The following is a 17,478-nucleotide window of genomic DNA, read 5'->3' as shown; positions in this document are numbered from 1 at the left end:
TTTATTTCTCCACGTGGTAAATACACAGGTCACAACATGTTTACAGGAAGGTTTTGGAGTTGTATTTGGAGTGTATTTCGTGACTGTAGGGAACTTCAGGGTAAAGGTCTGACCCACTTCCAGTGATGAAGCTACGCTAACGGTGCGGGCGTTCCCTAAGCCTAATGCATGCAGAGATACAAAAAAGGTATGTATCTTCTTGTCTAACTCCAGGGAAGATGTTAAATAAGCAAATTTCCCAAAATGTTGGAGTTTTCCTTTAACACCATCATCCTGTCCATGTATCGGCTAAATTGACTATATTCACAACGGTGGCCATTGTTCTCTTATGTCACGCTCAAGGTGGGAGAACCCAAGCCAAACCAAGGTGGGAACAGGGTGGAAAGGAATCCCAACCTGAGCATGACATAAGAGCAAAATGGGCCACCGTGTGAATATGGTCAATATATGCCGATATGACGACTGCTCCCTAACACGCCTCTTCCGTCCCTCCGTCCAGAACGCGTTGCAGGTGCACCAGCGCACCCACAGCCAGGAGAAACCGTACGTGTGCCAGTTCTGCAAGAGCAGCTTCAGGGAGAAGGGTTCCCTGGTGCGCCATATTCGCCACCACACCAGAGAGAAGCCGTACAAGTGCCCCAAGTGTGAGCGTGGCTTCGCCGAGCACGGCACCCTCAACCGCCACCTGCGTGCCAAAGGTCAGGGAGCGACCTGCTCGTTACACAGCTTATTTTTAAAAATATTTATTCCATAATCTGTGTCATTGTATCATATGAAATAATGAAAGACTATATTCTTTTGTGTGAATTTTCTTTTCCCCCCATCTTTTATGATTAGCATTTGTTAGGGCTGTCGATATTCCCCAAGAATACCATTCAAATATGAATAGGCTGAAATGAGGCCAATTGAAATGATAATACTAATGATACAATTTACATATTATTACCACATCAAACCAGGCGTAGTTCGTATTTGCTCTTATGGGTGGTACCAATAGGAAATTATCATTCGGCAATGGGCTGTGCTTTGCAACATCCATTTATTGGCTCGACTTTCAGGCACATTCTTTCAAAATTTTCAAAAGAGCCAGTGATGTATTTTCCGTTCACCTCATATCAATAATGTTTTCTTTTTTAATTTACTTTACTTGACTGGCACGTTGGTATTCAAATTGTATTAAATTTTCCACCAAAGATTTTCTTACTGGCCAAAATGATAAATAGCTTTTTAGTATATCTCCATATCGTTGCTGGCGGAAGAAAATCTTGTAACTCCAAAAACCCAACTTTTCAGGAGATAAAAAAAACTAACACAGATTTGAGGGCGAATAGAGTTACAAGGTTTAGGTCATGTTTAGACGGAGAGAGTCTGAACAGAAACCGCAAAAGTCATCTTGCGGTCTCACTTTTAATTTTGCGTTTAGACTACGGTAGTGTTTTGGGAGGGAATTCTGTAAAAGTGTGAGTAAATGTCGGCGTTATTGATGTAATATGCATGCCAGGTCTATAGGGGGTGCTGCAGCCATGCCAGTGGCTAGGTCACGACATGCTTGTTCGCTTTGTTTACGCTTCTAGGCTACTGGCGCATGCCTGTGACGTAAGCAGTACGCGACGAGAGCCTTGAGAACCCTTTCGTCATATTTTTATGCGGTTTGACTGTTCAGATGATAGCGCGAAGGTGTATCGTTTCTAGGATTTCCACCCAGGAAGGTGGTTTAATTTTTTTGCGGATTCTCCCCGCAAAAACGCTGTTGCCGTATCCGTATGAACAAAAGGCACATCCGATAAAATATTTTGCCGGATTCACCCGCAAGCGTTTCCGTCTAAACTGCGCCTTAGACAGATGATCGGTTTAACCTCTTCCACCCCACGGGACCGGTACCAGTCCCAAAATAACATCACGTCATAACTCAAGCTCTCCAGACTGTCTGACATAATTATAGTTTTTTTTCTCAAACGTATTCAAGAATAAACATCATAACCATGTCACAACAGCAGTTATAATGTTTCTTTTGTGAACACATTTTTTTATAATTTTTTTGACATGACATAAAACTAGACACACAAGCATTAACAGTAAATATCCACAATAAATCACAGGATTATACATTCCAGTATTTGAATCAATATAAATGTAGTTTACGAGATATATACATAATACTTGCAATACAATACAATACATACATATGCTCTTGCTCGCTCTTCTTCCCCCCCCTCATGACCCCCCTTGGATAATCTATCCATTATTTCGTTTCTAACCAAGGATTACAATTCATATGCTAACCTTTATTCTCTCCACCACTTCTAACCAGATTGCAATGCTGGCTTCATTGACACCTAAAATTCTTGCTGTAGATATCTCTAGATAAATCACATCGAGATAAGTAAGAACCCATACCTTCAGGCACATTTTATCCGGTTGAATCCAGCGTGATGCTATCAGCTTTTTAGCATCCGTAAGACCGGACAAAATTAGTCTCTTTTAGCTGTATAGAGGCTGCTAACTGAGAAACAGAAGGCAGTACAGGTATGGTCAGAAATAAAAATTCTGATAATTGCGTGGTTACTTCTTCCCAGAATATCTTAACAGGGGGGCATTCCCAGTACATATGTATAAATGTACCGATATCACCCCTTAAACACAAGGAGCATAGAGAGTCTTGTTTAAGCCCCATTCGGTTCAATCTTATAAGAGTCGGGTAAGTCCTATGAATATAATTAAGATTAATCTGTTGATGATCCGGGTTGCGTGACGCTAGTCGAACATTTGCCCAGACTTCTTGCCAATCAAAATCTACTTCCAAGTCTGGTATATCCCTCCTCCAGACTGAGTCTAGGGGGAGGATTCCATACGAAGACGTAAGTAAGTGATGATAAAAGTCTGATACGAAGCCTCTCGATGTCTCCCTTTCATAGAAGAATTTGTGATATCTGTGGTGCTCAAGTGGTATCTTTAATGGGACTCCATGAGCCTTCAAAGTTGCTAATAACTGTATATAGAAATAATAAGTGGAGCTGGTGAGGTAAAATTTGTTATACATTTCATGATAGCTACAGAAACGGTGTAACGGTAACATTGAACTAAAGAAGTTTATTCTAGGTAAAACATCCATCTTAACTATTGATACTCTGGCCTGTACTGAGTTTTTAAGTTTTGACCACCTGTCAAAGTCATTTGTGATCCTATCTTGGAGTCTTGTATAATTATACTTCACCGTTTGGCATATAGTAGGGAATATTTAAACTCCAAGACATCTAAAGTGTTCTTCCTGGAAGGATTGTAGTCTTCACAGAGACATTAAGTGGGAGGAAGGCCGACTTTGGCCAGTTTATCCTAAATCCCGATAGATTGCCAAAATCATCAATCGGCTTGAGAAGATGAGGCAGTGAGGTGGTAGGGTTTTGCATGAACAATATTACGTCGTCTGCATATAAACTAATATGATGCTGTGTGCCCTTAATTGAGATTGGCTCTATGGATTGGGATTGTCTTATATACTGTGCTAAAGGCTCTAAGGATAGAACAAATAGTCTGGGACTAAGGGCAACCCTGTCTGGATGAGCGCGACACAGGAAACAGTGAGGAGGTGAATCATGGCCGATGGGTCTTTGTATAATACTTTTATCATATTAATGAATCCGTTTCCTAACCCCATCCTTCCGAGTACTGCACATAAATAAGACCATTCCAACCTATAAAAAGCTTTCATCGCATCCAAGGATAATACAGCTGTAGGTGGAATGGCATCAAATCAAATCAAATTTATTTATAGGGCCCGACAACACACGTTAATGTCCCCATGGGCCGTACAGGTCTTCTTTAAACAAGTCAAGAAGAAAACATAACAATAAGTCAAGAACAGAACAAGAACACCATAAGGTCCAAACATTTTTAGATGAATGCAAATAAATGAAAGAATGCAAGCACTCCCAGACATACCCCACGCGAAGGTAAGGAAAAACTCACTAAAACCTAACAATAGGGAAAAAGCTCCACAGGCAGTGTGGAGGAGAGAAACCTTAGAAGGGCCATTCAAGGGGGGATCTTCCTTCTTAGATGTTGGTGATAGTAGTGTTGCAGACTTACAGTTGGTAAGCATGCACTCATGTGTGTAGTGAAACACAGATGAGTGCATGCAATAGCAACTGAACATTTTGAAAGATTAAAGATAGAGCTAATAGCGATAGCAACTGAACATTTTGAAAGATTAAAGATAGAGCTGATAGCGGATCTATTTGAGGCACAGGGGCGGCGCAAAGAGGGTCACGTCCTCCCCGTCTTAGTCACGGGACATTCAACACTCCGGTCATTGCTCGGGGACAGCCGGAGACAGGGAGATAGGGGGCGGCGCAGAGAGGGTCGCGAACTCCCCGACATCATCGCGGGACATCCGGCACTCCGGTCACCACTACGAGACCTCCGGAGACGGGGGCACGCAGAGGGGGTCGCAACCTCCCGGCCTTCATCACGGGACGTCCAACACTCCGGTCAACACTCCAGGACAGCAAGTCATAGGGGGACAGGGAGACGGGACAGGCGTTAGACAGCTCATGAGATTGTAGTGGGCGGACATAGCAATAGATACAAGTGGTAGGCATATATGTGAATGGAGTAGATATATGAAGTAAGCGTATTATGTGAATAGAATAGAAGTACTTAACCCAGCAATGAAACCGCGTTGACTGTTAATCTGTTAACAGTCTGTTAATACTGTTAATCAGTTGACAGGACCACGGACAGACGACGGTGAATAACTGATCCAAGGCCTCGGAGGTGCATGTAGAGCAGTCACTACAATCTTGGCCAGGACCCCGAGGCATCCATCACATTAGTCAGCGCCAGGAGACGGGCACTCGGAGAGAAGGGGGGGGGGGGGAAGAGTTAGAGAGTTCCCATGTTTGTGGTGCTGCAAAGGAGCAGACATGTAGTACCCTGTAGTGCCATGTAGTACCCTGTAGTACCCTGTAGTGCCATGTAATACCCTGTAGTGCCCTGTGGTACCATGTAGTACCCTGTAGTGCCATGTAGTGCCATGTAGAGCCATGTAGTACCCTGTAGTGCCATGTAGTACCATGTACCCTAACTAAACTACCCTGTAGTAAACTACCCAGTGGTACCATGTAGTACCCTGTACCATAACTAAACTACACAGATTAATCTAAAGGTCAGTCCCCGACCAGGTGAGATCAGGGTAGGTTGAAGGAGAGAGAGAAAAGATGAGTCTTAAGCAGGGATTTAAAAGCTTCGACAGAGCAGGCGCCCCTGATGACGGCAGGTAATTTGTTCCACAGGTAGGGAGCGCGGTAGACAAAGGCTCTGTGGCCGGCGGATTTCTTTTTAACCCTAGGGGTCGATAGAAGCCCTGCATTTTGTGAGCGCAGAGCACGAGCGGGCGAGTATCGGGAGATGAGATCGGATAGATAGAGCGGTGCAAGCCCATTTAAAATTTTGTAGGTGAGGAGTAGCACTTTAAAGTCAGAACGGGCTTGGATAGGAAGCCAGTGTAGGGCGGACAAAACTGGTGTGATGTGATCAAATTTTCTAGTTCTAGTTAGTATCCGTGCAGCCGCATTTTGCACGAGTTGAAGATTTTTGATGCTTGAATTAGGTAGGCCTGAAAAAAGTGCATTACAGTAGTCCAGACGTGATGAGACAAAAGCATGAATCAGGGTTTCAGCATCAGCCAGAGTTAAAATGGGGCGTATTTTTGCGATATTACGAAGATGGAAGAATGCAATTTTGGTGACATTTTTTATATGTGCATTAAATGAGAGGGAGGAATAAAAAATGACTCTGAGGTTTTTTATGGTGGAGCTCTGGGATACATGACTGGTATCAAAGTTGAGGGAGATGTCCTGAAACAGGCCTCTGTGGTTTGGGGGGCCAACAATTAACATCTCAGTTTTATCTGCATTAAGGAGTCGAAAGTTTTGCGACATCCATTTTTTGACGGCAAGCAAGCAGGCCTCAAGGTTTTGTAGTTGGGAGGAATCATTTGGCTTAATAGGTATATATAATTGGGTGTCATCAGCGTAAAAATTAAAGTTTATGCCAAATTTGCGTATGATATCGCCGAGGAGTAGCATGTAAATCGAAAATAGCAAAGGGCCCAGGACAGAGCCTTGTGGGACACCACATTGCACTGGGAGGGTCTCAGATGTTAAATCATTATAGACCATGCAGTGTGTTCTATCAGTTAAATAGGATTTAAACCAAGCTAGTGCGAGACCCCGAATGCCAACATGATTCTCAAGCCGACCTAGAAGAATCGAGTGATCGATAGTGTCAAAGGCTGCACTGAGATCAAGCAATAAGAGCACAGAAGTGAGGTTTGAGTCAAGAGAGAGCAGTAAGTCATTTGTGACTTTGGTAACCGCTAGGCCTGCCGCGATAAGCAATAAATCGATTAATTGCTGCGATAATTAAAATGAATGCAATGATTTTGACGGGCGCGATTAATTGCTATTTGCGCGTTTGTTTTAATGAGGCGGAACCAGTGCCCGTTGTCAGTCACTGTCCGTGTTGGGAGGCGGGCCGCTGACGTTACTAGAGTACAGCACGGGAGCTCCGTGGGGCAACGCCACATATAGCTTAACTACATTTCTCAATAGTGTTGCTCCTTTTAACCAAGTAGCATTATTTGTAGTGTAACGTTTGCTATTTTTAGACCCAAGTAGTTACTCGCTACTGCCCGGAGAAACTGGACTGCTAAATAAAGATGAAAGATAGAGCTTTGATTCTCATTCCATGCTAACAACATTAGCTAAATAGCTAACAAACGAAATACAACGTATAGCATAGCTACAAGTACAACACAGAATAAGTTAATACAATTACATGCATCATTGTTTACAATGAACGGGTGGGGCTAGTCAAAGGACTGGACACGGGGACAAGTTAAACATGAATTAATTTATTATAACACTCCGGTAGTTTCGAGTCGTGCTGCAGTGCTTACGCACCACAGCTATTCTATTATATACTGCTTTGACGCTTCCTCCTCATCGTTGATTGCCTGTAGTAGCTGCATCTAACGTTAGTTAGTAGCTAACGTTAAAACTAACCTAAAGTTAGTTGTTCACCAACAATTTGTTTTATCATTAGCTCAAAAACAGAACCGGAGTTACCGGACGAGACAAGTTGTCGGCTCATAGCCGTTCTGCTTAGGATAATCACAACAATACTTCCGGTCCGGTCGGTGGGCTTCAAAATAAAAGTCAAACACCGGAAAAGACGGAACGGTGGGCTTCAAAATAAAAGTTTTGGGAAATAAATTTCTCAAAAAAAATTCTCTAACCGGTCGCAATAATATCGCTTATCGCAATATTTTCGGGGGCAATTAATCGCCCAGCAAAATGTGTTATCGTGGCAGGCCTAGTAACCGCAGTTTCGGTGGAGTGTAAGGCTCTAAAGCCAGATTGAAATGATTCATTAAGATTATTGTTTGATAAATGGTCAGTAAGTTGCGTTGCGACGATCCGTTCTAATACTTTGGATAGGAATGGAAGATTGGAGATAGGTCTGTAATTTTTCAAGATTAGAGGGTCGAGGTTCGGTTTTTTAAGTAGTGGTTTAATGATGGCTGATTTAAAGGCCAGGGGCACCACGCCAGTAGACAAAGAGGTGTTGAATATATTGAGTAGGGCAGGGCCTAGAGTTGGGAAGAGTATTTTGATGAGAGTTGCTGGGAGAGGGTCAAACAGACAGGTTGAAGGTTTAGCCGCGCCAACCAGTTTAGAGAGGGCACTAAGTGAGACGTTTTCAAGGCAGCATAGCGTATGACTGGAATCAAAGTCAGGGAGAATGCCCGTCAAAGGTTGGGAGGGACTCTGATTGTTGAGTAAAGCAACAATTTCATCTCTAATGAGGTCAATTTTCTTGGTAAAAAATGTCATGAATTCGTTAGCCGAGAACGCATGGTTTAGGGCACTTGGTTGTTTCTGCGTAAGTTTTGCAACTGTGTCAAACAGAAACGTTGAGTTGTTTTTGTTTTCATTTATGAGCCTGGAAAAATAAGAGGTTTTGGCAAGTGAGAGTGCCTTTTTGTAGTTACGTAAACTATCATTCCAGGCGAGGCGGAATACTTCGAGTTTGGTCGAACGCCATTTATGTTCAAGTTTGCGACAAGCCTTTTTAAAGGAGCGTGTTTCCTCCGTAAACCAGGGAGTTAGTTTTTGCGGAGCACGTTTAATTTTAGGTTTAAGGGGAGCGACAATGTCGAGCGTGCTACGAAGGGCGGCATTAAGTTTGTCTGTAAAGAGATCATGGGGGCCATCCTTGCTGGCGTCTAATACATGTAGTAACCATCTTATATTATCCGTGATCAGGCGGCCTTTTATGAAGCCAGTCTGATCAGGATGAACTAAAGATGTCATATGCTTTTGAAGTCTGATGGCTAGTACCTTAGCATACAGCTTGAGATCGGTTCCGAGGAGACTTAAGGGTCTATAACTACCACATTCGGTGGTTCTTTGTCGTTTTTAAGGAGGACAGATACAAGTGCCATATTGACGTCCCTGGGGAAGTTCCCCTCTTTGATTGAGTATAAAATCATATCAGGTAATAGGGGTCCAATTACATCCCAACATGAGAGGTACAGTTCTGGTGGTATACCATCCCAACCAGGAGCCTTACCAATTTGCATTACAGAATAGATATAGCCTCCCTAAGTTCCTCTAATGTAATAGGTGTATCTAACTGTTTAGCGTCTTCCATTGAGAGTTTAGGTAGGTTAATTTGATTAAGAAATGTATCCAGTTTATTTTGATCAAAAACCATTTCTGATTTGTACAAGTTGGAGTAAAACTCTTTGAAAGTCTCGTAAATCTTTTTGGGGTCTGTAACAAGTCCTTGTTGGTCCTTAATAGTAGGGATATCTGCACATTTTGCGTTGGATCGTATCTTCATAGCTAGTAGGTGACTTGGTTTAGAACCATGAAAGTAATCATGTTGTCTTGTGCTACGTATTTGAAATTCAGATTGTCTTAAAATGGAGTTAATCTCTTTTTTTAACACATTAATTTGAGACTCCAATCGAACCGAGTAGTTGTATTGTAAAGAGGAGAATAACGACAAGTAAAGCGTTTCTAGCTCTAGCAGTTATAATGTATATTTTCATCAATACGTTTGTTTACCAATAGGTTAAAGTGTTATTAGTGCGATTTTAGTTTAAAAAAAGTTGTCGTTGTGGTCACGGAAATTGCGGGGAAAAAAATAAGATTTGGCCCAATCTATAAATGTGCGAATTGGCTATAATAAAGTCATTTATAGGCCTGCTATTCTATATTCTATAATTAATAATATTTCAAATTGCATTGGTCCGGATTGGAGAATTCAGTACTCTATCTACAAAACCTTCTGTTTATCATCTTCCCTTTATTAATTTCCTTAGATTTCTTGTACACTTGATCTCAAGAAGGTACTGTACAGTGGCAGTTTTTCATGTTTGGTCATTTTTAGCATGGTGTTATTCACTGTCAAAGATGCAAAGAAAATAATTCATATTCTCCTTTGTTTCATCACAATTTAAGCAAGCCTAGTAATAGACACAATATCTCTGACACTGGCAATACATTAACTGAGGTCCATAGATGTCCCTAGATACCAAGAACATGCTAATTGTCTTCTGCCAGCGACGATATGTTATTATGTGTTATCTCTCCACTCCAAAGCTATGTTGGTGCTTGTGCCAGCACAAAAAAATTAAAACGTCTGCCATTTACACTGCAAAGACGAGTAATGATACGATGCATTTATGCAAATCGACAACATTTCATGGTCAACCTCATCGGCTCATTGTTGCAGCCCTATTTTATAATAATCATTATTTTTACATTGAATTTTTTTTAATTAAAGGGAGAGAGAGATTTTCTAAGGAAGTAAGTTTTTGCACAACCAGAATATAACTTTCACCGTAACGTCAAAACAAAACAAAAGTAATCTATGCTCAGGAAAACAGGCTAAAACTCATATTTAGACTGGTATGGTCCCTTTCGTAATGAAGCCAAATGTAAATGTATGCGTGTTGGTTTTGTGCCTGGCAGGGGGGTGCCAGAAGACTCTACCCATGGAGCAACAGTCCTCTGAGGAGCAGGAGTCTGTGGACAACCTGGCGACAGCAAGCATGGTCTCAGAGGACCCCCACGCTGTCCTGGTGGAGTTCTCCTCCATGGTGGCCGACACACAGGAGTATATCATCGGGGTCAGACCAGAGCTCAGCTCTATTATGTATTCCTATTACTTCCTATCATCAGTAATGTGATTATACTGTATATATGAGACCAAGAGCTTAGCTCTATCATATATTCCCTGTTTGTTTATATTATTAGTAGTATGTATATATTCCCTGTTTGTTTATATTATTAGTAGTATGATTATAGTGTATATATTTCCTATCATCAGTAATGTGATTATACTGTATGTATTTCCTATTGCTGTTTGGTATGAGATATTGCCAGCCCAGTGTTATTTACTAGCTGTGTCTCTGTCTCTCCTAGCCCAGTGTTATTTACTAGCTGTGTCTCTGTCTCTCCTAGCCCAGTGTTGTAGCAAGTATAGCATAGGGATATAGAGTAAAACTGTATTGTATAGTAGTGCCTTTAATTCGTAGCTAACATTGCATTGCATTTATCTCAGGACTTTTAACATGTCTATTTTATTATCTGCCATGGTATGTATGTGATAAATAAACCTCTTGAATCTGTTATTTACTAGCTGTGTCTCTCTCGTACGTCCCTCAGACCCCAGCAGAGGAGGCGCTGCAGGGAGAGGAGGTCACAGTGATCCAGGCCGAGCAGAATGAGGTCAGTGCCCCCCCCCCCCCCCCCCCCCCCCACACACACAGAAATTAGATCATGAATGTGCCACAACTTTGAGAATTCCACTCTTGCAGGTAGAGTACTATTGGGTCTGTCAAGAATTTGAGGTTCTCGCATTATGAGAAAACAGACACAGTAAATATCAAATTGTGCGTGATTGTTCTATTCTATGAGGTGTCATCATGGCCTCATCGTGTACAACTGTACAACTCACTGCAAGTCTTTCCTCCACCCAGATGGGCGACCATATCATGAAGGTGGTGCAGCAAATTGTCAACCAGTCACGCAGCGCCGGCGGCACGGGCAGCCACAAGATCATCGTGCGCAACGTGGCGAGGGACGTGATGGCCACCTCCATCTCGGACTGCGGCGACACCATCACCATCGCCACGCCCGAGAGCCTGACGGAGCAGGTGGCCATGACCCTGGCCTCCGCCATCAGCGACGGCACGTTACTGGCCACGGCGGCCATGGAGTCGACGGTCGAAGGAATGGTTACTATGGTTACCACCACTACCACAGAGGAAGAGATGGAGGAAGGTGTAGAAACGGTGCAGCAGCAGGAGGAGTATTTCATCACTGAAGAGGTGGAGATTCAGGCTGTAGTTGTATGAAGACGGGACTCCATGGGGACTATATGGACTGAAGAGGACTGTTTGTTCTAGGACTATAACCACCTTGTAAAGGCCATGGTGCACAGGCAGAGAGGCAATGGAGATGGGAGAATTTATGTCCAAACAGAAAAGCACCAGTTGTGATTGGAGGATCACGAAAAGGAGGCGGAGCTTGAGAGAGCCATTTTGACATCAATGATGACCAACAGAGTATTATTATTTCTGTTCTCATGACATGTGATGCATTTGCTACCAATTTGGTGCACAATGCCACAAACGCAGCTCATCAGGATCACCTGTCATTTAATTACAATCGCCTGTTGTTTGCTAAGCAACATAGCTGCCACGACGATGTAATGGACTATAAATATATAAATATGAAATCCTCAAACACATGTGTCCGTCTCCCATATTAGGGCTTTTTTTTTTATCTACTTTTTCTCCCCCTTTTTTCTGTATTTTTCTCCCATCCCAATTTTAGTCGTTATGCCAATTCCCTTCCCTCCCTTCCTGGTCGTTGTGCGCATTTGGCCCCCACTTGCCGGTCTATGGAGGGTTGAAGTCTCCTCTGATACATGCGGAGTCAGCCAGCCGCTTCTTTTCACCTGACAGCGAGGACTCTCATTGGGTGAGTGTAACGCGTGGGAGGATCACACTACCTCACCCAGTTCCCTCCCTCGCTGAGCAGGCGCCCCGGCCGACCTGTAGGAGTAGCTGTTTACAACGACCAGGACCCACCCCACCGGCTTCCCACCTGCTGAAACTGCCAATTGTGTCAGTATGGACGACCGACCTAGCCGGATGTACCGCGGCAGCTGGATTCGATCCACGGTCTCTGCGGTGGTAGGCAGACGCTTAGTCCGCTGCGCTACCCGGCCGCCCCCATATTAGGTCTTTATAAACCCCTGTTGCCCATGTTTGCCATTTGCCAGTCACTTTTGTGAAATGTCCCATCTTTGTTGCCTTCAAAAGATTTGTTGCGTCATCATTTTGAGGAGTAAGGCCAAAGTACCTTTGAAGTTCATAGTTACAGACAAACATGAGAATAGCCTACCAAAATAATTGTCAATGCTAGTGAATGAATGTGTATGAGGAGTAATTGTATGTTACGTGTGCTCTGTTTACAATTAAAAAGCACTGGGTTCAATGTGACCACTAATGACACATTTTGGAATCAGGTTTTAAGCTCTACTACATGGCTTTTGGGAAGAAAAAGTGACCTAGAGTAATTGGTTACCAAAAAGAAATGCTTAAGAGCCTCTTTCTACACAAATCTGAGTTTTTAGAAACCACATTGACTAATGATCACCTTTAGGAGATGCTTCTTTGTAATGTGAATGTGGTGGTAGTAGGGCAGGACCACAGCCAAACGGCTTCTAGTTGCATGCAGTGTTCCAGGGATCCGGGTTTCCTTTTAAGACACTTTATTAACTCGGTACTAAAAAGCTATATCATGTAATACTTGGACCCTTCAGATGTTCACATTTCTATCCCAAAACTGTGACTTTAAAGTGAATTCTTCTTCTAAGAATAGACAATTGAGATTGTACATATTACTAGATCTTCATTTGGAAGAGCCATGTTGGACTCCTCTTGGAGACGCCATAAAGTACATTTTGGTACTTGAACTTCTTTTTCAACTTCATCCCTATGTCTCTTTTTATTCTACTGTGTTCTAGTGGCCGTCGCATAAAGTTTGTCATTTGTGTTCACTTGAAGTCCCTTCTTTAGCTGATAAAAGTTTAATGATCCCTTAACCAAAACAATCATACTACCTAAAATAATTTAATTGGGAGTTCTCGGGTCTCTTTATGAGTCATTGATCATTTGTAATATGAAACGAGTGCATGGATTCATTGATTGGGTGACCAACGTGTGTGTGCGTGTAAGTGATTACGGATTGATTGACGTTTATGTTGTATTCATCCCTGAGCTTGTCAATCACATGCATCTCCAAGCATGACAAGTACCTCCAAGCATTCTGCTGTGGTCTCCTCACTCTAGTGGAGTTTGATTAAAATAAATGCTATTTTTCTACTAGAACTGCCTCCCACACTCTGGCTGTTTTATTTAAATTCTTTATATTTACATTTAGTCATTTAGCTCAGTGGTTCCCAAAGTCGGGGTCGCGACCCAAAGGTGGGCCGCGAGCAGCCACGGGAGGGCCGCGAGATGATTTCCAATTTTTTTTTTTTTTTTTTTTTTGTCAGGCCACTGAACTTAGAAGCAGGCCAGGACAGTGTTTCTAGTTGTATTCTAAAATTCTATTCTATTGTATTCTAAAATGTGACTATATGGTTTTATATTAACTTAATAAATAAACAAAAACGAAAAATCTACTTATTTCAACGAACATTTCAAACTAAATAACAGATTATGCACATAAAACGCTGAAAACAACCGAAGCAACAATAGTATTTTAATGAGGCTATTATTATTTTGCAACAAGTTAGCCCTCTCATAAATGGCACATATAAATGAATAACTAACTTGAACTAACTTAATAGGATTGAAGTGATATTTGGTTTAAAAAATCGGTCGCATGGCAAAAAAAAGAAAAAGCCTGACGATGTGCATTGGGCCGCGGCTCTCTGACGCCTTATTTTCTGGGTCCCGGCCTGAAAAGTCTGACGCTTTTATCCAAAGCGACTTACAAGTTCTGTACGACAAGTAATCAGGAAGGGTACAACTCTCTCAGCTGAGTAACAATGTTCATCAAAGTGTTGCGTGTTACAGTGTAGGTTAGTTTATTAGGACAAGTGCATGACAGTAAGGTTAGTTAGGGTTCGATTTTTTTAATTTCTTTTTAATATTATTTCATAATGGTTGAAGAAGTGCATCTTAAGTCGACGGCAGAAGATTGGACTGGTTTCGGCTGTCCTACGGGTGGGTAGTAGTTCATTCCACCATTGTGGGGCAAGGACTGAGAATAGGCGGCTTCTCTTTGATGACCCTATATTTAGAAAGAAACATCTCTAGAATTGAATATGTTGGTGATGAGTGGCATGTTGTGATGTGAGTGGTTGATGGCTGAGAAGAAGCATGATGAGTTGATTGATTGTTTGAGTCTTGTCGTTGCTCAGGGCTCTTGGTGGGATAAGCTGCATGTGACAAAGATGGAGCAGGAAAAATTTGTCACCTTGGCAGATTCAGGCCAAGATTCACCTTGCCTGTGGTTTTTAGCGCCCGTCTCCTTTCTCCTTCGCTCCCTCTCTACTTCCCTTCTCTACTTACCTCCCTCTGTCCTTCCCCTTCTCTACTTCTCCTTCCCTCCCTCTCTACCTCCTCCCTCTCTACTTCTCCTTCCCTCCCTCTACTTCTCCTTCCCTCCCTCTCTACCTCCTCCCTCTACTTCTCCCTATCCTCCCCTCTATTACTTCTCTCTCCTTCCCTCTACTTATCTCTCATTCCCTCCCTCTGTCCTCCCCCCTCTCTACCTCCTCCATCTCCTTCCATCTCTACTTCCCCCTCTCATTCTCTCCATCTCTACCTCCTTCCCTCCCTCTCTTTCCCTCACTCTACTTCCCTCCCTCTACTTCTCCCTCTCCTTCTCTAATTATCTACTTCCCTCCCTCTTCTCTCCTTCCCTCCCTCTCTACTTTCCTCCCCCTCTCTCCCTCCCTCTACTTTCCTCCCATCTCTACTTCTCTCCCCCTTTATCTCCTTCCCTCCATCTCTACTTCCCCCTCCTTCCCTCCATCTCTACTCCCCTCTTTCTCTCCGTCCCTCCTCTCCCCTTTCCAACTTGGGTATCATTATCACTTATCAGCCCTCTTGACGTGTTTGACAGGTAACTTGTGACCTACTTTCTTTTCAGCCAGATGATGAAAGAAAACGACAACTCTGTTACCATTACCACGGATAACCTTGATTACCTATTCTGAGAGGCTGATGCTCTAATCTCACTGCATGCTTGTTTGTCAAGCTCATAGTACTGTACATGTACATCATTATTTATAATGAAAACAATTCATGGAGAACAGGCAATTTTACGCAGCCACCCGTTTGATCTCCAACCTACCAAAATCAGCCCATGTTACCCCACTTCTCAGGGACCTGCACTGGCTCCCCATCGCAGCACGAATCCGCTTCAAGGTCCTCGACCTTGCATTTAGCGTGGCACGGAAGGGAATTGGTCCCACCTACCTACAAGTGTTGCACTATCCGGTAAGATGCTTGAACACCAGTGTTAGCAGCGTTCTCTATGGTGAAGTGGTGGTCCAGGGTTTCTCTAGTCTAGGACCAATGGCCTCATTGATTGATTGAAAACTTTATTAACAGATTGCAGAATGATTAATTGAAAATGGGGGACCCTGATGTAAACAAGACTAAAGTATTTTTCTGGTCTGCATCCCCTTAACAATTGTTTGTATTGAGCCGTACTGTATTGTACCCATTCTGCAATCTGTTAATAAAGTTTTCAATCAAATTCAATACAAACTATTGTTAAGGGGATGCAGACCAGAAAAAGACTTTCGTCTTGTTTACATCAGGGTCCCCCATTTTCAATTCATCAAGACATTTATGACATACAAGACATACAAATATATAGTACTGAGAAAGAGATCAAAAAAAATATATACATTCGAGGGGGAAGAAACTGTACATTGGAGGGGGTTCGTGGGTGGGTGGGGGTGGTTTGGACATTTACCAGGGCCAGTTTCTAATTGCAGCCACCCATGGGTGCTCTTTGAGAGTGGTTTTGAAGGAGGGTAGGGATTCACATTATTTTACGGCTGTGGGTAGGGCGTTCCACATTGTTGTGGCATAATTGCGAAACGTGTTTAGTCCTTTGTTTCAGGCCAGAGACCTTTATAGAGTTGGTTGTAGGTTACTCATTGATGTAGGTTACTCAATCGCTGATATCGTCTCATCTGCGATACTGTTCATGTCGTTTGCTCATCTGCAGCCAAGAACAAGTTAGATAAACTTACAGCTTGTGCAAAATAGGGCTGCAAGACTGGCAATTAACTGCTCAAATAAATGTAGAGCTGATGCACAAAAGCCTATAATTTTTCATCATATCCTTTATTTAGCCAATTGAGATACAAGATATCGTCTTCCTGTGAGTCCTGGTTAAGATGGCAGCTGGTTGGGCCGTCTAGTAGCACACCATGTATCGCGAAGCGGCCGTCCCGGGTTCGCTTACTCCCGGTGACTTCCATTTGTCGCATGTCTTCTCCGCCTCTTCTCCCGTTCATCCTCTCCTCATCTGTCGGTCATGTCTGACCATGAAAAGCGATAAACGCTAAAAAGAAAAAAAAGAAAATATGGCAGCTGGTTAGCACTTCAAAATAATCTTAAAGGGATAGTTCATATTTTTGGACCCCTATAGTCCTATTTCCTACATACAGTACCAATGATGTTGATTGGTAGAGTCCTTTCTCAGCACAATCCATGCTGTTCCTCATACTAGCTCTGGATAGTTGGCCACAAACCAATGCTAAATCAATGGGGTCACACTCCTGTCTGTACAAGCTAACTGAGGCTTGCTGAATCTATTCCAGAGTGCACACAAAGTAAATTTCAGCAAGCCTCAGTCAGCTCGTACAGACAGGAGTGTGACCCCATTGATTTAGCATTGTTGGCTTCTGGCAAACTATCCGGAGACCGATATGCTTAGGCGTAATCTACGAGACTAATATCAGAATGAAATTCACTGCCTACCCAAATTATGCAAATGTTATATCTATATACCTTACTCTGATACCAAAGTGATTCCTCACTGCAGTTTAGGAAATCATATATATATATGATATTACTATGAGACCAAAGCCAGGGAACTAAATACTCAAGACTTGTGAATGAATGATGAATGTTCATTGTATTTATAAAGTGCTTTACAATGTAGGGTGGAAATTGCCTCCCTCAACGTCACCACCACTGTGTAGCACCCAACCGTGGGCTACGCAGGCTCAATGGCTGCCATACACTGGCACCAGACACACATCACACTACACAATGACTGAACGGCTCAGGTGATGGGGATTGATATCAGCCAATTAAAAGGGAGGGATGATTACGTGGCCTTGATGTCAGAGACCTGA

At 42.8% G+C, this 17,478-nt stretch overlaps 1 protein-coding gene across 1 annotated transcript in view; it reads left to right on the top strand.

The window, feature by feature from the left end:
- The window catches only part of e4f1 (E4F transcription factor 1), a 39,090-nt gene extending 25,672 nt beyond the window's left edge, over positions 1 to 13,418 (top strand). Inside the window, exons 15-18 of the mRNA XM_084329141.1 lie at positions 500 to 698; positions 10,044 to 10,201; positions 10,740 to 10,802; positions 11,054 to 13,418. Coding sequence (XP_084185267.1) covers positions 500 to 698; positions 10,044 to 10,201; positions 10,740 to 10,802; positions 11,054 to 11,431 — 798 coding nt within the window. The 3' untranslated portion in view covers positions 11,432 to 13,418. The remainder of the gene's footprint in view (positions 1 to 499; positions 699 to 10,043; positions 10,202 to 10,739; positions 10,803 to 11,053) is intronic.
- Positions 13,419 to 17,478: the final 4,060 nt, after the last annotated feature.

Source organism: Notolepis coatsorum (assembly GCF_963971535.1).
Source record: "Notolepis coatsorum genome assembly, chromosome: 14".
In the NCBI taxonomy this organism is placed as follows: Eukaryota; Metazoa; Chordata; class Actinopteri; order Aulopiformes; family Paralepididae; genus Notolepis; species Notolepis coatsorum.
Note: the sequence above shows the minus strand (reverse complement) of the source record. Positions and strands in the feature narration are given on the sequence as shown.